The 25,808-nt window shown below is 40.7% G+C and overlaps 1 protein-coding gene and 1 non-coding gene across 2 annotated transcripts; both read left to right on the top strand.

The window, feature by feature from the left end:
* Positions 1-1,313: 1,313 nt before the first annotated feature.
* RNASET2 (ribonuclease T2) lies at positions 1,314-24,462 on the top strand. The gene is made up of 9 exons (XM_054399011.1): positions 1,314-1,402; positions 4,876-4,939; positions 13,406-13,461; positions 14,853-14,910; positions 15,730-15,800; positions 18,245-18,358; positions 20,508-20,553; positions 20,748-20,822; positions 24,271-24,462. The coding sequence occupies exons 1-9, from the start codon at positions 1,314-1,316 to the stop codon at positions 24,460-24,462; spliced, it is 765 nt and encodes a 254-aa protein (XP_054254986.1).
* On the top strand, positions 3,330-3,469 carry LOC128980812 (U4 spliceosomal RNA). The gene has a single exon (XR_008489500.1). It is a non-coding gene; the product is annotated as a U4 spliceosomal RNA (small nuclear RNA).
* Positions 24,463-25,808: the final 1,346 nt, after the last annotated feature.

Here is a 25,808-nt window from a genome sequence, read left to right as displayed (position 1 = left end):
ATATTAGAACTTCTCCCTAGTCCTTGACAAGTCTGGTTGGTCAGGTACTTTTGATACCAGCCCTAAACAATGCTAAAGTAGCTGAAAGTGACCTTGTCTTGACTTGATTACTGTCACAAGTGTTGTACATTCGTATCCAAGTGTAGTAAATTAAGAGTTATCCTAAAGCTATTTTTATTCTTTGGAATGTTATGTATAGTGAAAATGAATTGATAGCCTAGTTTCAAATAATGAATTTATGTCTGTATGCATGTTTCATTTTTAAGCTTTCTTCATTATGAAATCTTGGAAGATCATGACTGTTACAACCAACAATATGAAATCCCTTTTTTCTTCTTAGAGTAGAATTGGCGTAAAATTTTTTAGGCTCTCCTTTCTTGTATTTGTGGAATTAGTAAACCAGTGTAATATTTAGTAATGAGAAGCAATTGTTACTAAAATTGGATACAGTTTCTTCATCTTAGTTGTTAATACAGTTTTAATTTGGATTTCCTGCAGAGTGCATCATTTGCCAGCTTTTCAGGTGAGATTGATGTACTTTTAACCTCCCACCATTCGTGTCACAGACAAATAAAAGAATTCTTGTTTATAATGTGCTGTGGATCAGTTACACTGAATTTCCCAAAGTTAGCCTAATAGCAGTATGTTTACTAGTGTGAGAACAGGATTAATTTTAAAACCTTTACAGAGAAAAGAATATGACTTTTGTAGTGAACCATTTTAGAAGGGGCACAAAGTTTACACTCATTGTCGTGTGCTCTTTTTAGGGCTCTCAAAATGAGGAACTTGGAAAGTAGGTTTGGTGAGCCATTAATAACTGCATGTAAATACATTCATGTACACCTATTTCTGGCTAAAGGAGGAAGCATTTGAAATGCTGTGAAATGGCTGGTGGATGCAGGAGGCAGCTGGGGGTTTTTTGACCTGTGCCAAGTGAAAGTTCTCTTGTTGGCAAAAATTATTTCTAGGGTTCATGAGGTAGTGGGCCAATCATGCATGGTTTTGTAGAGGCTGTCTCAGATTTATAACAAGAGAAACTAGTTATTTTTTGTGGTAGGTTTTTTTACATCAATTTTTTTAGTCATCATCTGGCATTTAAAGAGAATTTCATCCTTGAACACCATACTTTGGTTCCAGCACAGCCTTGAAAGAGATCGTTTTATCCATGGCTGTAAATCTAACGTACAGTTGATATTACCTGCCCTTTCTGAAGTAGTTGTGTTTTTCTGCATTTTAACACTTGCAATTTACTGCGTTGGATAAATAACAGAGTCCTCCTTTTAATACCTTTTTACAGCTATTTGACTAACAAAATGAAGACTATGAAGCTACACTATTGGATTCTATGTTGGTTTTCTATGGCATTATGTTGTTGGTGTATTTCAGATAAATTCGCTCAAAGGTAAGTTATGCTTCAAAAAGAAATCTCTGATAGTTCAGTCTTAAGTGCAGAGTAAAATAGTTTAATTAGTGTAAATTTACCCATTTAATATGTGCTATTTTGACGTGTTATTGTTCCGTAAGGTGACTAGTAAAATGAGGCATCTGCCTTAACTGGAGGAGTGGGAGCCATGCTTAAGAAAAGCTTTATATTTATTAATGTGTCTGTATGAAAAAAGAGAGGAACTTAAATTACATTCATTGCACTTGAAAACCTTTACAATCTTGCTTTAAATGAGTCATTCAGACTTGTGATGTAGAAAAGACAAAAATCAAATAATTTTGGAACCTGCAACAAAAACCTGGAATTTTCCCTATTCTATGGCATGATTTTTTTTTATAGCACTGATTCATTGTATACTTGTTTTTATCTTCCCCCTGCCTTGCTGTTTTCTCAGTTCCAATAATTTAAAATTCCTCTCATACAGCATACAGCTGGGGCTGTATCAGTGCTGTGCAGCCTTTTGATGCTTGTTGTGCTTGACAGAACCTCAGCCTGAATACTCGTGGTTCATGGGGGAACTCATGCTCCAGATCATGCCTTTCTGTGGTAGAAGCTCTAATTCCTATTGCATTATATTGGGAAATACACTCTTCTCCTTGCTTTCAATATTTTTGGCAAGAGAAGGGTTAAGAGCGCTGAATTCACTGCTGAGATTCATATAACAGCTAAACTGCAAACGTTTGGTAACTTAAGACAATATGCTGAGGCTTCTTGAATCCCCAGGACTTGTGATATGGCTTGGCCATTTTGGTGGCTGAGGCAGAGCTAGAGACACGGTGCTGAACTACTAAGGGTGAAAAAGGGCAGAATATCCCTGAAGCTGGATAGGTATTGAAAATTACTTTCCTGGGATTCCAGTTCTGAGCTCAAGCTATTGCACAATTTAATAACCAGATGAGAAGTTGCATAACATGGGAGCATCCCTACTCTTCAGGTTAAGAAGAATTAGCTTTTTTTTTTTTTTTCCTTTTTTTTTTTTAGTATAACCTCTGACAAGTACTAATGAAGGCCATGTGGCTATTAACTTCGAGAGAATAATAACTTATTTTGACAGTACTGCACATAGTGCTGTCCATTTGATCAATTTACGTTTTTGTTTTGGTTTTTTCCCACTTCCTGCTTTAGGTAGTCAGTGTGGTTAGAATCAGAATCAGTCAGGGTTGGAAGGATCATCTAGTTCCAACCCCCCTGCCATGGGCAGGGACACCTCACACTAGATCAGGCTGGACAGAGCCTCATCCAGCCTGGCCTTAAACACCTCCAGGGATGGGGCTTCAACCACCTCCCTGGACAACCCATTCCAGGCTCTCACCACTCTCATGGGGAAGAACTTCTTCCTCACGTTCAGCCTGAATCTCCCCACTTCCATCTTTATTCCATTCCCCCTAGTCCTGTCACTACCTGATATCCTAAAAATTCCCTTCCCAGCTTTCTTGTAGGCCCCCTTCAGATACTGGAAGGCCACAATAAGGTCACCTCGGAGCCTTCTCTTCTCCAGACTGAACAGCCCCAACTCTTTCAGTCTGTCCTCATAGGAGAGGTGCTCCAGCCCTCTGATCATCCTGGTGGCCCTTCTCTGGACACCTTCCAGCATGTCCATATCCCTCTTGTATTAGGGGCTCCAGAACTGGACGCAGTACTCTAGGTGGGGTCTCACCAGAGCTGAGTAGAGGGGGAGAATCATCTCCCTTGACCTGGTGGCCACACTTCTCTTGATGCAGCCCAGGATCTGGTTGGCTTTCTGGGCTGCAAGTGCACACTGACAGCTCATGTTGAGCTTCTTGTCCACCAGCACCCCCAAGTCCCTCTCCTCAGGGCTGCTTTCTAGCCAGTCCCTGCCCAGCCTGTATTTGTGCTTGGGATTTTCTGGACCCAGTTGCTTAATAGCTTTGTGCAGTGGCAGTATTGTAGCTAATGAGGTTAATCCGTGGGCGATTATTGCTAATTGAAAACTTTTCCCAACACCCCACCATGACGACTTGAAATATAGTCGACACTGGCAATTTTTGACAGTCTCTACAGAGAAATTGACAGACTGAAAGAGTTGGGGCTGTTCAGTATGGAGAAAAGAAGGCTCGGAGGTGACCTTATTGTGGCCTTCCAGTATCTGAAGGGGGCCTACAAGAAAGCTGGGGAGGGACTTTTTAGGTTATCAGGTAGTGATGGGACTAGGAGGAATGGACCCAAGCTAGAAAAGAGTAGATTTAGATTAGACATTAGGAAGAAGTTCTTCACCATGAGAGTGGTGAGAGAGCCTGGAATGGGTTGCCCAGGGAGGTGGTTGGGGGCCCGTCCCTGGAAGCGTTTAAGGCCAGGCTGGATGAGGCTCTGGCCAGCCTGATCTAGTGTGAGGTGTCCCTGCCCATGGCAGGGGAGTTGGAACTAGATGATCCTTGTGGTCCCTTCCAACCCTGACTGATTCTATGACTCTAAATATATCGGTTGGTGTGTCTGAAGCAGGTTTTTCATCTACTTCAAGTTTAGCCAGAATAAATCTGCTCCAAACTGTTGGAAATACCTCTGCAGAAGTGACAAAGACAGATGTTTTTGAACACAATTTTTGGACTTTTTCTTTCCTCTGCATAGGAATAAGATAGTGGTAATGCTGCTGTGAGTTCTAGGTCTCTTTATTCTAAGAGGCGTTTGAAACATGAATGCTTTTGTAAAATACATGGTATTCCTTCTTTAATTCTTCCTTAAGTAACCTTAAGACTCACAGTTTATTTATTGAATTACTTAGTTTATGGTAAGCATATGAAAAACGTGGCATTTGAATTACGTTTTTAAAATTATACAAAGTGTTTAAAAAAGTAGTGTTCAAATTAAATGTCTATGAAATGAAGACAGCATTGTTGAGATTGTTTTTACTTTTTATTCAGAATTATTTTTTCAAAAAGGTGGGACACAAGACAAAATGTGATTCTTGCAGTGTCAATGACATTGCTTGTGGTTGTTCATAGTCTTTCTTTTTAGAAGGGTAATTGCAGTTCCAAGAATGTTGTATGCTTTTTTTTTTTTTTTTTAGCTGATATACCTGTCAAAAAGAATTAGGAGACTCTTAGCATCCTAAACAAAGATATCTTAATTTTTGTTACAAAAGCTTGCCTGTAAGCAGTCTCTTAAATATAAAACAGAAAAATATGTTTCTTCCATATTTAAGAAGTGGAAAGCATATGGAGGTAGGATACAAGGAGGAGGAGTGCAATTTATGTATTGCTGGGCAGGTATTAGCAGGTTTTTAAATATATTGGTTTTGTGATTTATTAGTTTTATACTGCTGTGTTTGGAGTTCTCAAAATCTGCAACAGAAGCTATAAGCAACAACCAGCTGTAAAATCCATGTGTTCTGCTAGTAGGCATTGTCCTGCTTTCTGAAGCTGTTCTCTTTTTTAAATGCTTGAGGAAAAATAGATTCGTTTTTCTTTCTCCAGCAACAACCCTCATACCTGGAAAAAGCTGTATCTTGCTCATCATTGGCCAGTGACTGTGTGTAAGGTAAGATTTTCGTGTTTTATTATTTATCCTGACAAAGGTAGCATTGGATGACAGATCTTTGAAAACAGAATGAACAAAACCCATGAAGCATTTAATCTTCTTTATGCGTCTATATGTTTATGAAAGCTTTCTCTGATATTGGTGCAACTTTTATTACTTCCTCTGAACTCCAGAGTAGCAGTAAACAAGACAAGGTTGTTGTGTTACAGATACAGTTGTCAATGTAGGACATACTAAGCCTTAATTGCTTGTGATGTCATATTGGTTGTGAACTCAGTCCTAGGCTTTCCTCAGACTCTGCAAGGAGGCCTGCCTGCCTTATCTGACTGAAGACAGCAGATTGGTACTTGAACTGTCTCCTACATGACAGATTTTAACTTTGTAATGTTAGCTCCAGTATTTTAATGGTAAGTCATCAAATACGGAAGCAGTCGGGGAAAAGAGAGCTGTAAAGCTGTTACGGCAGTTGTCTCAGCATTTCAGTATTTGGGGGGTGGGAACCAGAAATGAACCCAGTCTTCCAACATATGTCTGTCAAAAACACAGCTAAGAGATGTACTACTTATGCCCCTTTTGCTATTTAATACGTACTGCCATCTGCTAAATAGAACATTTTTCTTGTCCTGGAAATAATCAAAGGCCTCTCCTCATACATATAAGTTAAAAAATATGGTATGTGTTGAAATGGAAGATGTGACCAAGTTTACTAACAGAAGGATGAGGAACCCTTTGGATAATAGATATGCTTCATTCTGGAGCTCAAAAAGGTCCAGATTCTGGGAGAGTTTGGTTTGTTTATTACATATTAGACTCTTATTTTTCATGCTTTATGTGCCTTTTTTTTTTCTTATTCCTGTTTATGGAAATATATATAAAAGTAGGAGCAACAAGTCAAATAACTGCCTAATGTACTTTATGTTAGTTAAGTGCAGAGGGGAAATATCAATAGCAGAACTCAGGTGAGTGTGACTGAGACCAAGGAGTGGCCACTGTTCCAGTTTTTAGGGTTGTTTTCCTATTTTTGAGGGGAAATAAGGGGAGATTTGATACAATTTTTGTCTGATTTTCTGTTGAATAAACATCACCGTTACTGACTTCCAGCACTGTTGGTGCTGAAGAGTTTGAAGTGCCTGGCATGAGTGGGCATTCAGAGTCAGCACCTGTGCAAAACCTTGCTTATGTGAACTAGATGCAAACAATTGGAAAAAGACTAGGGAAGGTGTGGGCCCCCTCAGAAAGGAAACAGGGGAGCTGATGACAAGTGACATGGAGAAGGCTGAGGTTCTCAATGAATTCTTTACCTCAGTCTTCACTAGCAAGGTCACCAGCCATACTCCTGGAATAACAGAAGATGGCAGGGACTGGAGGAAGGAACTGCCCATTGTAAGTGAGGATCAGGTTCATGACCGTCTGAAGAACTGAAAAGCGTTCAAGTCCATGGGACCTGATGTAATACCCCCACACGTACGGAGGGAACTGGCAGATGAGGTCACTAAACTGCTCTCTATTATATTCCAAAAGTCATGGCAGTCTGGGGAAGTCCCCACTGACTGGAAAAAGGGAAAGACAACCCCCATTTTCAAAAAGGGAAAGAAGGATGACCCAGGGACAGTCAGTCTCACCTCTGTGCCCAGTAAGATCATGGAGCAGATCCTCCTGGAGGCACTACTGAGACAGAAGAATAACAAAGAGGTGATTGGTGAGACCTGGTGGACTTCTGTGACAAGGTCACAACATAAATAGATGAGGGGCGAGCAACAGACTTCATTTACCTGGACTTGAGCAAAGCCTTTGACACTGTCCTGCACAACATCCTGGTCTCCAAGCTGGTAAAATATGGGTTTGATGGATGGACTATTCAGTAGATAAATAATTGGCTTGACAGCCACACCCAAAGAGTGGCTGTCAATGGGTCCATGTCCAAGTGGAGGCCAGTGACAAGTGGAGTCCCTCAGGGATCAGTCCTGGGACCAGTCTAGTTTAGCATCTTTGTTGGTGACATGGACAGTGGCATTGAGTGCACCCTCAGCAAGTTTGCTATCACCAAGCTGTGTGGAGCAGCAGACACGCTGGAGGGAAGGAATGGCATCCAGAAGGAACTTGGCAGCCTGAAGAGGTGGGCCCAAGCCAACCTCATGAAGTTCTACAAGACCAAATGCAAGTTACTGCATCTGGATTGGGGTAATCCCAGGCACCGATATAGGCTGGGCAGGGACTGGCTTGAGAGCAGTCCTGAAGAAAAGGATTTGGGGGTGCTGGTGGATGAGAAGCTCCACATGAGTCACCAGAGTGCATTTGCAGCCCAGAAAGCCAATCACATCCTGAGTTGAATCAAGAGAAGCATAGCCAGCAGGTTGAGGGAGGTGATTCTCCCTCTCTACCGCGCTCTGGTGAGACCCCACCTGGAGTACTGCATCCAGTTCTGGAACCCCTGTTACAGGAAGTATCTGGATGTGCTAGAGCATGTCCAGAGAAGGGCCATGAGGTTGATCAGAGTGCTGGAGCACCTCTCCCATGAAGACAGATTGAGAGAGTAGGGGCTATTCAGTCTAGAGAAGAGAAGGCTCTCAGAAGACCTTATTATGGCCTTCCAGTATCTTAAGAGGGCCTACAAGAAAGCTGGGGAGGGACTTTTTAGGGTGTCAGGTAGTGATAGGACTAGGGGGATTGGAAAAAAAAATAGAAATGGGTAGATTCAGATTGGGTGTTAGGAAGAAGTTCTTCAGCATGAGGGTGGTGAGACACTGGAGGTGGTAGAAGCCCCATTCCTGGAGGTGTTTAAGGCCAGGCTGGATGTGGCTCTGGGCAACCTGATCTAGTGTGAGGTGTCCCTGCCCATGGCAGAGGGGCTGGAACTAGATGATCCTTGAGGTCCCTTCCAAGCCTAACAATTCTATGATTAAAAGAAAAACGAACAAAATCCCTAAGAAACCCACAAACCTATCCAACAAAAAAATCCCTTACCAACCAGTTTTGCCACCATATATTCATGCTGGTACTACTTTTAATTCCAGAGTAGTGCCATTGGTCTATTGACAAATAAGCTCTATAACCTTCCAGTAAAATTGTAATGAATAATTGAAGATATTAAGCATCATAAACTGTAGGCTTTCTTACACTTTATTGATTCCTTATGGTCTTCTGCAGTAAGAGGTGGAAAAAATACTCCAAAGGAGTGCAGAAAAAGTGAAATATTAAGTGACTTTTTGCCTAGTTCCATATCAGTGAGTCATATGAAGAAACCATATCTCATCTCTACTCCTGTAACAGCTTTCTTTTTAATAATGGTAATGTAAGAGGAGTTCCCAGACTCAGCTGTGGGCACTTTTTCTAAAGGATGTGTATTCTGCATGTACAGTGTATTTATATGTGTTTGCTGTTATTTCAGGAAGGAAATATTTTTATGTCATTCTTCAGTTTAGAGCTGTTGACTTGATGTTGAAAGGAAAAATAGCTGGGTGAAGGAAGATGCAAAACTCATCATTTTTGTGAAAGGCTCTGAGACACTTTCTGCAATTACTTATTAGTTTCAGCAACATTTCAGCTTGTGTGCTCATAGAATTATAGAATTGTTAGGGTTGGAAGGGACCTCAAAGATCATCTAGTTCCAACCCCCCTGCCATGGGCAGGGACACCTCACACTAGATCAGGTTGCCCAGAGTCACATCCAGCCTGGCCTTAAAAACCTCCAGAGATGGGGCTTTTACCACCTCTCTGGGCAACCTGTTCCAGTGTCTCACCAGCTTCCTGGTGAAGAATTTCTTCCTCAAATCCAATCTGCTCATGCTGGAGAGGTTTTCAAGAAGTAAATTTATTTCCCTCCTCTCAGTTTTTTTTAGCAATCCTGCAAATTTGATTCATTGATTGATTTTAGCCCGATGGGGTAAATACACTTGTGATGGTTTAAAACTGTCTTTTTAATTTTCCTTTGTAAAGTTCAAGCAGAGAAGGTGAAGGAATGTAAATAAATCACTATTGGGTGTAAGAAAGCAAAATACTGATTATTCTAAAAACTTCCATTGGATAGATAGAAATGTTTAAGAACCACTACTCAAAACAAAGTTGGGGTAGTCACAGTCTGAGTCTGACTCAGCTTCCTTGCTGGGCTTATGTCCAGCTGCTGCTGCTTCTTTTCTGGCTGAAGATAACACACTGACCTTGACGACCTAAGTCTAACAGCCTCTCTGCTTCTTAACTCTCTACCTTCTGCAAGGGGGCTCTTGGGAGTCCTTCTTGGGTGGGGAGGGAGAGGCCCCCTGGGAAAGGCCCTTTTGGGGGAAGCAAAGGGATCTTGGTTGTGCTTTTTCTGTTGATTGTATGTATTTGTAAATGTTGTGAATAGTGTATATTTGTACATACTCATTGCATTTCATAATTTCTTAAACAGGATGTCTGAAAGAGAGAGCAGGATTATCTGTTTCACTTCCCAAAAGCTGACTTTATTCAAACTTGATGTATCTTTATGGCTTGCAGGGGTGCTGCCATCTCCCATGTACAAGCTACTGTACCAAGGAATTTGTAACAGAGGTAGTGCTTCTGTGGCAGTTTGATAGTGTTTCACTTTCACGCGTCAGAAGTGAAGGGAGATCCCATGCTCCTGGCAGCTGCTGTTTGTCCTGTGTTTTGTGGTTACAAATAGGCCAATCTGCTGCAGCATTTCCTCTCAACATGTTGGTGCTGTAAAGGCTCGTTGGTACTTTTCTCCGTGTGGTTAGTTTGGATTGATCTGAGTATCAGATTCCTTTAAAACAAGGTAAAACAATGTCCCTTTTTAATATTAGTCTGGATATATAGAAGGCTTTTTGTAGTCTAATGCCTGCACATTTCTAACTGTTTGAAGTCGAGGGCTCCCCAGGTGTTGAATTAATCCTTTAGCAATCAATGTATGATAAAAAGGAAAGCTGACAAGAAAAAGAAAGTGGGTTTTGCTGAAGCAGCAGACTAGTGTTTGCTGACTTTATGAATCTGATTTAAAATTATCATTGGAAAAATATTATGGCTAGAATTAAAAGGGAGGATGAATGGAGTTGGCCAAAGCATGCAAAGTGTGAACTAGTGTGTCATAGGTCGCATTGACCTCACAGTTCTGCCAGCACACAGTGTAACACCAAGCTCCTGATGAAATGTGTAGAAGAAACTGCTAAGAAGGCTAGTGCTATGATAAAAGAGAATTAATTCCAGATTTAAAATACTCTGGGCTTTCCTTTAGCATGGGTGAGTAGCTTGGCTGAAGTTTGGATAAGGAGCACAACTGGCACTATTCTTGTTACTGCTCTCAAATGAACAAGCTGGTTAGCTGTCATGTTGTTTTTCAGGGAATGATGCATTAGCTGATGGCTGTTGCTATTAATTTGCTCTATTTTGGACCATATAACTCTTTCAGCTTCACAGAGCTTGTGTCGTGACAGGAGTGGTACTGGTCTGCAATGTGTCTTTGTTGAAAACAGGAAAAAAGCTGTTGCTGGGTTTCATTTCATTTCTGCTACTGGTAGCAAGAGAGGAGAGGAAGGAAATGGATACAGAACAAAGAAGTCTTGCAGAGCTTGCAGTTTTGCTGCCACTGGCCTGTGGAAGGCAATTAGTGAGATTACAGACCTCTCCCTGCTCTTGTCTACACTCTGTTCTTGTGCTGGCATCACATAAAACACATTGTGGCATAATTAAGACAGGATGCAGAGCTGAAAAAGAAAGCTATTATTAAGGGGAAGAAAGCATGAGGAGTTGTTATTTACTGGCAAAAACTGTTTACTAAAAAGAGACATTATTACTAAGCAAAATAATCAGAGAGAATACACTAATGGTATTCTGTGATGTGTCTACATGCTTTCCTTATTTGGTTGGTTTGTTTTGTTCAGGAATATATACTCTAAACAATAATGAATGTACAGTCCATTTTTCCAAAAGTTTTGGCTGGGTTTTTTTTTTGTTTGTTTTGGTTTTTTTTTTTTAGTTTGGGGTTGGTGGTTTGGTTTTTAGCTGGTTTTGTTTATTTGTTTGTTTTTATAGGAAGGCATATATGCTCTCCTCTCCATTCTGTTATCCCTCAAGTCAAAGTATTTGAAGATTTTATTCTAACCATTTTATTTGTAGTAAGCAACCTCCTTCCCTCTGTAATAAGCCCTTCTTCCCTCCTAAAGATCGACACTTGCTCCCAACTTGGTGTCATCTGCAAACTTATAAGGGTGGACTCTATCTCCTCAGCCAGATCATCAATAAAGATATTGAACAGGATGGGGCCCAGCACTGATCCCTGGGGGGCACCACTAGTGACTGGCTGCCAGCTGGCAGTGGCACCATTCACCACCACTCTCTGGGCTCGGCCCTCCAGCCAGTTCTTAACCCAGCGCAGAGTGCTGCTGTCCAAGCCACGGGCTGACAGCTTGGCCAGGAGTTTGCTGTGGGGGACAGTGTCAAAGGCCTTGGTGAAGTCCAGGTAGACTACATCCACAGCCTGCCACACATCCATCAAGCGGGTTACCTGGTCATAAAAGGAGATCAGGTTGGTCAGGCAGGACCTGCCCCTCCTAAATGTGTTGGCTAGGTCTGATCCCTTGGCCATCCTGCAGGTACGCTGTGATTGCCCTCAAGATGATCTGCTCCATAATCTTGCCTGGCACTGAGGTCAGGCTGACTGGCCTGTAGTTTCCAGGTTCCTCCATCCAGCCCTTCTTGTGGATGGGCAGCACATTGATCAGCTTCCAGTCATCTGGGATCTCCCCAGTGAGCCAGGACTGGTGGTAAATGATGGACAGTGGCTTGGTGAGCTCATCTGCCAGTTCTCTCAGATGGATCCCATCTGTTCCCATGGACTTTTGAGAATCCAAGTGGCTCAGCAAGTCTCTAACTGCTTCCTCCTGGATTACAGGGGAACTATACTGCCCCCGACCCCATCTACTAGTTCAGGAGGCCAGTTATCCTGAAACCCTCCTGTCCAACTGTTGAAAATTGAGGCAAAGAAGGTATTTAGTGTCTCTGCCTTTTCCTCATCTTTGGTTACAATATTCCCCTCCAAGTCCAATAAAGAGTGGAGGTTCTTCTTGCCCCTCTTTTTACCATTAATATATTTATAAAAATGCTTTTTATTGTCTTTCACAGAAGTGGCCAGTTTAAGTTCTAACTGGGCTTTTGTCTCTAATTTTTTTCTACATGATCTAACAACATCCTTAAACATATCTCGAGTTACCTCCCCCTCTTTCCAAAGGCGATATCCCCTCTTTTTTCCCCTTAATTCCTTCAAAAAATGCTTGCCCATCCAGGCTGGTCACCTTCCCCATCGGCTCATCTTTCAGCACACTGGGACAGCCTGTTCCTGTGCCTTCAAGAGTTCTTGTTTGAAGTAGGTCCAACCATCCTGGACCCCTTGGTTCTTGAGGGTTGCTTCTTAAGGTATTCTCTGGGTTAGTTGCTTAAATAAGCTGAAATCTACCCTCCAGAAGTCCAAAGTAAGGGTGTTGTTTTTGCTCCTCCTTGTTTTTCTGCCTATTGAAAATTCCACTATTTCATGATCACTGCACCCTAAATAGTCTCCTACCATCACATCTCCCACCAGCCTTTCTCTATTTGAGAACAGCAGGTCAAGCAGGGCCTTGCCCCTGGAAGGCTCATGTAACAGCTGTGCCAAGAAGCTGTTCTCCATACACTCTAAGAACCTTCTGGACTGCCTCCTCTCTGCTAAGTTCCCAGCAGATACCTGACAGGTTAAAGTCACCCACAAGAACAAGGGCTGGCTATCTTGAGATGACCTTCAGCTGCTTGTAGAATACTTCATCTACCTCTTCATCCTGGTTGGGTGGTCTATAACAGACTCCAACCAGGATGTCAGTTTTGTTATCCTTCCTCTGATTTTAACCCATAAGCACTCGATCTGTTCATCCTTAACCTCAAGTTCTGTGGCATCAAGAGATTCCCTAATATACAGGGCCACTCCTTCTCCTCTTCTCCCTCACCTGTCTCACCTAAAGAGCTTATAACCATCCAGTGCAGTGCTCCAGTTGTGTGAGTAATCCCACCACATTTCTGTAATGGCAACTATGTTGTAGTTTTCCTGGTGTACCAAGGCTTCCAGTGTCTCTTGTTTGTTATCCATACTGCATGCATTGGTGTACATGCACTTCAGCTGGGCTGCTGATTTCACCACTGGCTCTAGTTTACCTCCCTCTGTCTCCTCTCTGGAGAGGCTGGTTTCATCAACCTGTCCTTTGTCTTCTTTTTGTGTTGCCTCTTTAGGATGCCTCCAGCATTCACTTGAACTGCTTCAAAACTTGAATACCAGCTGGTCTCTGCTAAGTAGCACAGTCCATGACAGCTTTAAGTAACTGAAGTTCACCACTTCCTGGTTTGGGCAAGCAAAACTTCTCCTGTCTTACTAGATCTTTGGACGAGTGATTGGATGAGTTTTTATTTTTTGCTTTAAGCCATTGTCCCTGGACAGATAAAACAAGTATTCTGTGTTTCGGTTTTCCACAGATGAGTGCTAATGATTGTCAAGACCCTCCAGAATACTGGACAATCCATGGACTGTGGTATGATGACTGTTTCTATTTCAGCCAGGAAAGGAAAAAGCAATTTTGTACCAAGATGTTTAGTCTCTCTCTTCTTTTTTGGTTTTGGTTTTTTTTTTTTTTAACGATTCCTTGAAATAAAAGTCTTCATCTTGTTGGAAATCAAAACCCTGTGGTTTGATATAAAGCTGAAATATACTTCTGTATCTCATGACTTGTTTAGCTCCTGAAATCCTTTTGCCATATGAACTTTTTATTAATACATCTTATAAATAATATTCTTAAACAGAAAAAAAGTATCATTTCTCCTCTTTTTTTTTCTCCCTAAATACATAAAATTTGTCCATGTCTCATGACTATTTGTGGCTTTCAATATCTTACCTCAGCACAAGTATCACAAAAGTACAGGAAAAACTAATTTATGTTAAAGGAATCAACTTATTAGAATTGGTACCGATGGCAATAATTCAAAGGTTTTCCTGAGAAATAGAGGGCAAAATTCAGTACAGAAGTTTAAGCCATGTGACATGGAAAAGGAAACAGCATTATGTCTAGATTTCCAGTGACTGTCTTGGTGATACCCACAGAATCATCACTTGGTGCAGTCATCGAGGAGGTCAGTATCATATTGACATCACATGAAGACCCTTCCATGTCATTTATGATAGAATGGTCTGGGCCGGAAGGGACTGCCAAAGGTCAAGTCCAACCTCCTTGTATTCAGCAGGGACAGCCCCAACTAGACCAGGTTGCTCAGGGCCTCATCGAGCCTCACCTTGAATATCTCCAGGGAAGGGGCCTCAGCCACCTCCCTGGGCAACACATTCCAGTGTTCCACTACCCTCATAGCAAAGAACTTGTTCCTAACATCCAGTCTAGATCTGCTCTTCTCCAGCTTAAAGCTATTGCCTCTTGTCTTATCGCTGCAGGCCCTTGCAAACAGACTCTCCCCATCCTTCTTGTAGGCCCCTTTCAGGTACTGGAAGGCTGCTATTAGGTCTCCCCAGAGCCTCCTGTTCTCCAGGCTGAACAACCCCAGTTCCGTCAGCCTGTCCTTGTAGCAGAGGTGCTCCAACCCCCTGATTATTCTTGTGGCCATCCTCTGGACCCATTCCATCAGGTCCATGTTCTTCCATTTACTCCCGTATGTGTTTTACACAAAGTAAGAAGCACTGGAGGGCTTAGTAATGACCTACTCCATAAGAAAATTTTGGTCATGATTAATGCCTTGGATTTTTACTTCTAAAACAATGTAGATACTGGTGGGTTACTTGCTTATTAAAATAAAATCTGTAGCTATAATCTTGCATATTTAAAATTCAAGCTAATGATATAGAGTAGAATGTTGTTAATTGCCATTACTAATTTAGCAGATGACATGGGTTTTGTTCATGTTTATTTTTCATTCCTAGGCCTGACAAAGGTGAAGAGTGTAATAGGAGTTGGCACTTCAATGTCACTGAGATTAAGGTAAAACAGAACAGTTGTACCAAGCAAAGCTGAGTGTAGTTGCTTTTGTACATAGAATCATAGAATCACTAAGGCTGGAGAGGACCTTTAAGATTGTCAAGTCCAACCATAACCCAACCACCATGGCCACTAAACCATGTCCTGAACTGCCACATCTACATGCTTCTTGAACATCTCCAGAGATGGCGACTCCACCACCTCCTGGGGCACCCTCACCACATTCTCAGTGAAGAGGCTTTTCCTAATATCTAATCTAAACTTCCCCTAGCACAACTTATACCCATTTCTGCATACATACTATGTGTAAAATCTGTGGCTTATAATATATCACTTAATATTTTTTGAGAGATACATTCTTTTAAAGACTCAAAATTTGTTAGATACTTCTGGTCCTATCTGAAACTGCAGTGCTTGTGATCATGAGCAGCTGTTCCTACTTGACTTTATAAACATGCAGTTTGACTTGTTAGCCAAATCCTCATTAAAAAAAAAAAATCTAGAGGCAGTGGATCTGCAGTGACAAAAAGTACCTATGAAAAAGAGGTTGTAGTCAGTGTTGTCTCTTCCATTTTCTGCTGCAAATCCAGAACACACAAGATGAAAGAGTTCAGATTACGTTTTTCTGTGTTTTCTCCCAGGGCATTAGACCTTTTTTTATTCTTTTTTTTTTTTTTTTTAATAAATTAAATTTTGTATGTTATTCAGTTGTGTGTTGAACAAGGGTAAAAGGCTTGAGCCCATACATGTGAAAAGCTGCATAATTGCACAGCTTCTGCAGAGACATTTGAAGGAAAATCTTACTAACTGTGGTATTTTTAGGATCTTATGCCAGACATGAGACACTATTGGCCTGATGTGCTTCATTCATCTCAGAATCGTACACAGTTCTGGTAAGTACAAAAAAAAACCCTGAAAAGTATTTTGATATTATTTTATAAAACATTCTATTTAGGTTAGTAATTCTTCAGGTGACATGTGCATGAGAAGTAGTTTCCAGGAGGCCACTGAAAGCAGTGTGTCTTGTCAGCTGTATTTACAAAATAAATGAATTTTCTTGTTAGAGCACCTGCAAGATGCAGCTGTTGAAGAGAGGGCTATGGCAGAGGTTTTGGAGAAAATCAAACTTCGTGAAAGAGAGAGAGGAAAAAATGTGTTTTCTTCCCTTTTCTCCGAGGGGGAAGAAAGAGCTGCTGTTGACATGTTAAATCTGAACAGCAGTAGCACCCCTGGGATGTCACAGCTAGCTGCAAGAGCTTCTGGGTCTGTTTTCTCAGCTAGCTTCACTATGTTGCTAGCCTTGAGAGTCCATTTCTCTTGGGTTTCCTCACAGAATAGAAAATGGAAGAAGAGGATATGCTGGATCATACAGAAGTCTCACTTTTACTTCTCTACAGAATTCTCTCTTGCTTTCCTAGCATCCTAAAATGAGGTCTGGGAATTTATTTAGAGATCAACCTGCTTGACTCAAGGGAAGGGAGGAGATTTTGATCTCTCCTGACAATGGAACTGTTTCCTTTCTCCATGTTTCTTTTTCTTCTGAATAATCAGACATTTGGACCAAAGAGCTTGCTTTTAATGCTTGTTGTCAGCGTTGGGCTCATTCTACAGGCATCTTAAGGCAACCTAAACTTGTAAGTGCCAAAATTGGTGGTCTTGCTTTTCTTCCCTCCAGTACTCTGTTCTTGCTCTGTGCTGGGGAGAGCGTGACTTTTTTTTATTTTTCTGTGATATGAAAAAATGTATTGTAAAGCTAGTACCTCCCATGCCCTGGCCACCTACCTGTTCATGAAAACAGGTGCATACCAGTCCTTATTTACTAACAGAGATATTTTGGTAGGCAGCAGGTATGAACAGATGCAATCCTTTTTCTTTTCAGTTCAAGGCTAGCAAATAGCACTGCTTTCAACAGCTGGAAGTTACAAGTAGAAATATCATAAAAGCAATTAAAAAGTCAGGCTATAATATTACAGCTAATATGTTAATCGACAGAGTAACTTGTTCACTTTCACTAAGATGACAAATGCATTGTAACTGATAGCTTACATTTTGTAAATGCAAGCTTTAGGCCAACTGAAAGCCAGTAAGATTCTATCGTAACTTTCGGTTAAAATACTGTACTTCAAAATAAAAAAACAAACAAAACCACAAACAGGACTCTATAATGTAAAAACCCTGACAGAGCAGAAGTAAGTATCTGAAAGTAAAACTGACTACTTCATTTTCTTTATTGTAAACTAAAGACATCTTAATTGGGCAAAGAGCATGAGCAGTGATAAGCAAAATGAATATTGAGTGTCTTAGCACATGATATCAGGGCTCTTCCAAGACTACCGTAACTGTATAGGATATTTCTCCTTGGCTTTATCTCTAAGTGTAACCTGGTTTAAAAGAGAAGGTAAGGAATCTTCCTGGTTATTTTAGGATGGCTGTGAGTGCTTCTCTAAAGGTAATGATGTGGTGCACTTACCTGTTCAGCTCATTAACTTCAGAACTGTGACCATTGCTAATCAAGGTTGAATTGGACAGGACAGAACACCTTCATACGGAACAGTGGGTTATGTGTGCTTTGAATCTCAAAATTTATGAACTGAAATCATATCTTTTACAGTAGTTAATGATTTCTTGGGCCAAATAATTTCTGGATGAAGAGGATTCAGTGTATACATACGATACAGAAAAAGGGATCAGTTGTTCCTAATCTACATTTTGTGGGCAGTACTGGACCTGTGCTTTACAGATCTTCTTTATTCCTGCAGTAGTAACACTGGGTGGTTGCTTATAAATGTTGGATCCACCTGATGCTCCTTTTTCTGTCACACCTGTGTGACTGTGATCGGGGGAACTTTGTTGTCATACATAATAGGAAGCAAAATTCTTTGAGATTCAGCTTCCTTTCCACACAGCTGAGTTGTACCAATTTTATTGCTTTGCATTTTTGCAGTTCCCCAAGAATCTATTTGTATGACTTAGCTTTTTTTGTTAAAGCCAACTCATTTATATACATATATACACATATATATACAATTTACTGTCTGAAATTATTTTTCTTAGTCTGATGGGACTTCTTGAGCTTCTTCCTTACTCTTCTGATAGGTCAAAAATCTCATGGTAAATGATTCCACCAAAAAGTATATAGATGCTGGTGTGACTGAAATGCTGGGAGTGAGTGATTTTTTTTCTTGGTTTTGCTTTTTGCACAGGCAGTACTTTTTGAGTGTGGTGTCCTACTTCACACATAGCCTTTCAGATACTTGATTTAAGTGTACTGGCTTGTGCAGCACATACATCTGTAAATAATGCTCTCTACGACTTAAGTATTACTTTCCTCCTGTAGGAAACATGAGTGGGAGAAACATGGCACTTGTGCGGCCACACTTGAGGTCCTTAATTCGCAGAAGAAATACTTTGGTAAAGCCTTGGAACTCTACCAGCACATTGATCTTAACAAGTATGTAAATGACCTTGGTGGTCTGCCTCTTATTTAAAACAGTTTCTAAAAATGTCCTATCTAGCCATAAAAAACCAGCCCAAACATCTGATGGCAGAGGGGAAGTGAGTATTAGCATAGATTAATTTTAATATTGGAGTTCAGAAGACAGGTTGTCTATTCTGAGAAGCATATCTGTGGTCACTTCAGAGTCTGGTAAGCCAGAAGCATTCGTTGTAGCATCATTTTAGACAGTGCGAGATGGTAAATTTTGACATGTATCAGCTATGCCTCACTACCAAAAGCTATGATACCTGTAAACTTATAAATTAACTTACAAAAAAACCCAAATAAACAAACTTCTGAGATCTATTGAGGCCCAAACACTTGTTTTTAGAAAAGGCAGTTCTCTGCTTGGAAGAAAAGACAAGTTGGAGGCAAAATTGTGCAGAACATCCTAGAAAAATGCTGAGAGGTAACAGTAAGAGAGGGTGTCCTTGCCTGAAGTCAGGCAGCCCTCTGCTGTCCTTTAAAACAGCCCCAAAGTGACTCTCTTGCTTTGTCCTACTGGCCACTCCAGATGAAAAATCTTGATGGCAATGTTGTGGCTTGTACAAGCACTGCATATACATGTTCTGGCTGCCCGTAAATGCCAGAAGGCCAGAATCCTTTCCTCATCAGTGCTGGATCTGGGTAGGAGAATGTTTGATGTGGATTTGTTGACTGTAAATTGTCCCTGTGAGAGACAGTACCTGAGAAAGGAAATAAGTTCTTCTGTATATGGAAACATACGTCAAAATTCCCATTCGTGTTCTGTCAGCATCTTGTGAAAGCCATCTCCTGACAAGGCCTCAATTATTTTGCGTATGCATGAAGGAAATCTGTGTTTTTCCCACCCCTCCTCCTATTTCTGTAGGTATCTTGTAAAACTTCACAAGATTTTTCTAGATATAGTGCTTAAGAGCATGTCATATGTAGTGTTAATAATGTAAGTCAATTGCATAAGTGGATGTGATAGCGTGACTAGAACACTTTACAGATAGCACAGTGACCAACTATATGACTCTACATGAGCATATGTAACCATGAAAACCATAAAGAGTGAAATATGTTGAAGTTAATTGCTCAGAGCATATTCTCCATTGTAAAAAGGAACATACGTAAATTAGTCTTTACTCAAAAGAATAAAGACTGCTAGTGTTTTCATTGTACTTTGTTTAGACTTGATTGAGAAATAGTAGTTTTAGTGATTAAAAATTTCCTTTTGGAAACAGTCTTTTAAAAAGAGGACTTCAGGCAGAGTCCTGTAGGAACGACAGAATGCCCATGTATTTTATTGGCCTCCTTATATCCAGTGTCAAATGTTGATGATGACAAACAGCTAGACCTTTGTAGGCAATTTGGTTAAATCTTCCCTGTGCAGGACCTGACCTTGGAAATGTTGAGCATTATCAGCATGCGTGGATTCAATCCTGTGAGATGCTGAACATTCTTTACAGAAGAAGCTGGAACTTAGAGATTTGGCACCTATTGGGTCCTGGTGTCTTGTCAACTTTTAAGAGTGGACTTCCCTCAGGACTGAATCTAAAGGAAGGGGCATTTAGGCTAGAGGTTCTTGCGAGTTACCTTCTTTCTTTTATGTGAACAACCTTTCCTCTTCAAAAACATATTCATTACAAATGTTTCTGCAGTAACACTGATGATGATCCAGATCCATGCAATATCTCATTTTCTTCAGTGTGCTGTGTGCCTCAGCCAGCCCATCCTGTGTTAGAACATTAGAGTGCCTAGAGCAGGCTTATAGGTCTGTCTCTGTCCCACAGGGTTATGGCTCAAGATAAGGGAAAGGAGGCAGTTAATTTCATGCCCTTACCTGGCACTCAACAGAGCATTCTGAAAGTCCAAGTAACAGTAATATTGTCTCTTCCCCTAGCTGTCTGAAGACTCAACTCTTCCAGGTCCTCATATTAAAGCGAGGGAGAGAGTTCTTTCTGAACCTGCCAAGTTGAATGGGAAGTAGCCTTTCAGAAAAGGGGAAGCTTTCTTAGGCCTGGCAGAGAATGGAAGGCAAGTTTCCCCATCACTGTAATGCTTGCCAAGTTCTCACTAAGATCTCAAAGTTAACGTTTGCATACAGGAACCGTGGAAAAATGCTTTATCTTTCTTTCAGTTGTCTCCTGAAAGCTGGGATAAAGCCAAGCAGTTCATATTACCAGGTAAGAGGCAATTTTTTATAAAAGAAAATCATGTGTTTGTAATTTCCAGCAGGAGTCAAGTAATTTTTAGAGAATAAGTGATCTTTTTTAAATTACAGAGTTGTTTAAGGTTATGCTTTATGTAAATGTTTTGGTGAATTTAACAAGCTCTTGGAAGATGTGCTATGACTTATTAAGTTTACATAATTTTTCAGATGACTGCCATAAAGGAAGCTCTTAAAAGATTTTATGGTGTAACTCCAAAGATCCAGTGTCTTCCTCCAGAGCAGGTAAAAATCCCAAACACACACACACGCCTTGAGCCCCCCAAAACTGAAAAACAAACAAACCCCCAAACAAACAAAATACAAACCATTTGTTATATAAAAAGAAATAAAGGGCAAAAATACGGTGAAAAATCTGCAGCATGGTGAAACTTGGGTCTGGGTGTTCTTTGTGTACACAGCTCTTTTCAAATTGGGTATAATTTGGTTCTTGGAGTTGAGTTCATAAAAATCGTTGTTTACATTCTGGCTCCAGTGAGGTCAGTTTATGTTACTGTGGCCACACACTTTTCTTAATGTAGAAATACTGCTAGTGGAGGAAGTGTCCATTCTTTGACTAATACCTTTACCATTAGTATACTTACCCAGAAAGTGGGAGCACTGGGCTTTGAAGGTCTCTTAATCCTTTGAAGGTCTCTCAATCCTAATCTGAAACTGCACCTTTGCATTGACTGCTGTAGACACCACACTGGAGGTATTGCTGTAGCTGAATACTTTCCACTCCTAATAGAGTTTAATTGCCATGTCGTAAATTACTAGAACTAACAAGTTGTAATAAAATGTATATTTTATGTATTTTCTATTTAATATTTCTTGGTGGTGGTGTCTTCAAACACTGCCGTAACTTATTTACAAATTATATTCACAGGTTCTGTTAATTCAGTTGTGAGTGATACATTTCACATATGAAGACAGTTAAATGCTTTATGCACAGATCCAAGAATTTCCAATACAACAATTCAAATTGGAAATAAAGGTGCTGTGATCTGTGGTTTTCCCATAAAAGGGATTCTGTGGCAGATTAGCCGGGGACTCATGACTTGCTCCTCTGTCCAGTATCTTCCCAGATGCTGTGGCTATGACTGGAGCTTGCCCTTGGCTCAGAGATGACTACGGGGCCTCTCTCTTTCTTGTGTGCTCTGTCACTGGGCCATAGCCTTTCTGTGACTCTTCTGGGATTCAGTTCTCTTGGAGCTTTTCCCCTTTCTGCCTTGGTCCAGGTGCAGGACCTGGGTGTAGTTGTTGCCTCTTGAGATGGGCTATTTGTCTGCTGTTCTGGCAGCATTTGGCTCTTGTTGCTGTCTGGTGAGAACAAGGCAAGTTGGCTAACTTCTCGGATGGTTTAAATACTGTTCCAAGACAATTAATGCCCTTTAGTAACAGAGAAACCTGATAACTGGACCTGTAGAATGGGGCATATCCAAACATGGCCAGGGGCACACACAGTTCACAGCTGTGTTACAAAGTTAATTACATGTGCTGCATATTTATCTGAACCCCAGGAAGTGTCCAGGTTTGCACATCTACAGGTGCTTACAAGGATAATTTACACGTGCTACGCATTTGCCTTGACCATCTGGACCCCAGGAAGTGTCCAGGTTAGCATATTCACAGGTGTTTAGCCAATTGTCTGGGCTAGGGCATGTTTTGGGGTTTCACCATTCAGGACACAAATGTGAGCTGGATGGAACCAGTGACCATTGGTTTTGACAAGGATATTGCCTATCAACAGCAATCTACCCTTCCCTGGGCACTTCTGCATGAAGTTACACAATGGATGAGATATTTCAGAAATAAGGTGGCTCAGAGGCTTTTCTCTGAGGTAATTCTCAAACCCCCCTACCTGAAGAGGTATAAAAAGGCATTTTGATGTGGTTCAGGATTACTGTAATCTTTCCTTTTGAGCCAGCAGTGTATAAAATTTACATTTCTTTCTACTTTTCTTTGCCTGTGATTGAACTGTGAATAATGATACAGTAGAGAATGTGGTACATGGACAGCAGAGTGTTACAGCATAAAATACTGATCACCATATCTGAATCAAAAACACCTTTGAAGGAACAAAACAGCATTGGTAGGCTGTCCAATTACATGGGTAGGCTGCATAGCTGTTTGTTTCCTTTTTCAGCTGGGTTGCTCTACCTGTAATAAAAAACAAAAGCAAACAAACAAAACAAAACAAAAAAATCCACAAGATCACTTTCCCTCTTATAGATGGTTCCTCATTATCTCAGCTTGATAAAAATGGTTTACTACAAAACACTTGACAGTTACTGCCCATACACAGATGACAGTCTTAAGAAAACTAGCCAACATAGAGTTGTTTGAGTTAAATAGCTTGTATGTCAGCTCATTTGCTTTAGAAATGCTGAGGATTTTTTACTCATGTTTCTTCACATGAAAAGTAATTCTAGATAACAATTATTTTTAAGATGTAGTTTTTTGTTATTTTAAGCAACAGATGAATGTGAGTTGAATGGAGGTTCACCCACCTCTTGAAAAAATACAGAGCTAACGTAAATTCCTGTTTCTAGCTCTGGTCACTGTAGTTCTGTCATTGCTTTTAGTACAAGAAGGATACTGGTAAAATTATGTGAAATTAATTTACAGCTTGAGTGTCTTGTGCTTAAGAGATGAAGCTAGTGGGTAATAGAAAGGAAAAAGTATATCCTAGTTATTTGAAGATAATCTTTTCCAAAATTCCAGCCTCAATGATGCCTGAAGTGCACTGTGGGGATATTTTGATGCTTAAAATGTTTTACACACTTGCTGCGTTCTTAGGTTTCTGGAAAAAAAAAAATCAATCACCAAAAAAAAATCCTCAAATCTTCTAACAACAAAAAAAATCCTAAACAACCAACCAACCAATCAAAAAAACAAAAAACACAAAAAACCCCACCAACAAACAAACAAAAACCAACCAACCAAAGCCCTGCTAAAATCAAACCAGTAACAAAAAAAACCCTCATAGTTATTGTTGTCTTGTATGTATATTGTCCCACTGAGTGGTTTCAAAACCAATTTTCTTCCATATGCACTTTGTCGCACCTGAGCATTTTAGGGAATTTTTGTATACTTTTTTTCCCCCACATGAGAGGCTCCCATGCAAGCCTGCATTCTTTGTGGACAATATTTTTCTTCCTGTCCTGTAGTAAAAAAATGACATTTCTGCTACTTTTGACAGATTGCTTCTGCATTTGTTTCAATAAAAGCAAGTTTCCCTTCTTCTTTTGGAGAATCTTCTTTGTCTCAATTCCTATCTTGCTGCAGAAGAGTTGGTGAAAGATGGCTTTCAGGTCATGTTCCAATAATCACAGAATTCAGCTAGAGTTCATTGTTAAGGTGAACAGCTCCTGTGTACTGTGCAAAATTGGTAAATACTAAAATAATCTGTTGTGACATTTCATAATGAGTCTTACTAGTTAGCCAAATACCCCAGATTGTTCCTGAATTATATTGTGGGAATGCATTTTCTTGTCTCCTTTCTCCTTACAGACAAGTATGCACTACAGGTTGTTCGGAATAGGTGCTTCTGGTACTGGTCTCCTTCACATTTTGCAAGTGGCAAATACACAAAAATGCATTACTTTGTTCTATAAATAAGGCAATATATCTGAAGAACTGATTTATTTTCTTCTTCCCACTAAGCTGATCTCATCCCTCATGTTTCTAGGGTGAAAAAGCACAAACAATTGGTCAGATTGAATTCTGTTTCACCAAAGAACTCCAGCTGAGAAACTGCACCGCATCGAAGGGTGAAGTGGACCTGATGCCAGCTGACTTGAAGCTTAGAACTGAGGAGTTGTCTGTCTGCAGTGATACTCTCCCAACCTATTATCCTTCACAGGTTCAAGTTCACAAATGAAGCCCTAAGAGTTTGAAAAATTTTAAATATCACCAAAAAACAAACCCTTAAGCATTATACCTTGGAAAGCTGTCTTGGCTTATCAATGGGGCTTTGTAATATTGCAATCACAAGCAGTAACAGTTACACTGGTTGTAGTGGTTTATGTCTCTGATTTACAGCTTTGCCAGGGCTTTTTGGCTTGTTTGTAGTTTGAACCAATAATTCAAGAGAAGTGATTCATTAGTTACAGTTAAGTCTGCTGCTTCAGACACCCTTGGCTCTTGCCAGCGAGTCAGGGAAATGAAGTCATTCTTCCTTTGAAAGGATTCTTGTCTCTAACATGAGATGACAATTTCTTGAGAAGAAAATACTGTAAACAAAAAGTAGCTAAAAGACCTATCTGGAGGTCCTTTCTGAGCCATAATACCTTGCATAAATTTGTTCTCCAGGTCTTGGAAAATAACTTTAAGATTGTAAAGTCCATTATCCACCAAGTGTGGTGCTAGGGATGGTGATTTAACCACCTTCCTTGGAAGGCTATTGCAGTGTTTTATAACCCTTTCAGTGAAGAAGTTTCTTCCACTATTCAATCTAAACCTCCTGCAGTGTAACTTGAGGCTATTTTTCTTGTCCTATCACATGTTACTAGGGAGAAGAGACCAACACCTACTTCTCTGCAGCCTTTTCAGGTAGTTATAGAGAGCAAGAAGGACTCCCCTCACAGCCTTGTTTCTCTAAACTAAACAACCTCAGTTCCCTCAACCACTCCCTGTATTCTCAGACACTTCATTGTCTTTGTTGCCTTTCTGTGGATATCTTTAGCACCTCAGTGTCTTTCTTGTAGTGAGGGCCCCAAGACCAGACACAGTACTCAAGGTGTAGCCTCACCAGTGCTGAGACAGGGTGACAGTCAAGTGACTGCAAACTTGCTGAGGGTGCACTCAATCCCCTCATCCAGATCATTGATACAGACATTAAAGAGAACTGGCCCCAGTACTGAGCCCTGGGGAACACTGTTTGTGACTGCCACCAGCTGGATTTAACTCCATTCAGACAGTTTTTAACCCAGTGAAGTGTCCACCTATCCAAGCCATGAGCAGCTATTTTCTTCAGTAGGATGCTGTATCAGACAGTGTCAAATGCTTGACTAAAGTCATGTAAACAACATCCACAGCCTTTCCCTCATCCACTAAGCAGGTTACCTTGTGGTAGATGGAGATGAAGTTTGTCAAGCAGGACCTGTCCTTCCTGAACCCATGCTGACTCAGCATGGAAGAAGTGCTAAAGTGCTGAACAGAGGCCACATCCTCAGAGTCATTAAACCTTTCTTCACTCAGAGACCAAAGATGACAACTTCTATGACT

This window comes from Indicator indicator, chromosome 2 (genome assembly GCF_027791375.1).
Source record: "Indicator indicator isolate 239-I01 chromosome 2, UM_Iind_1.1, whole genome shotgun sequence".
Lineage (NCBI taxonomy): Eukaryota > Metazoa > Chordata > Aves > Piciformes > Indicatoridae > Indicator > Indicator indicator.
This window is presented reverse-complemented; position numbering and strand designations above follow the sequence as displayed.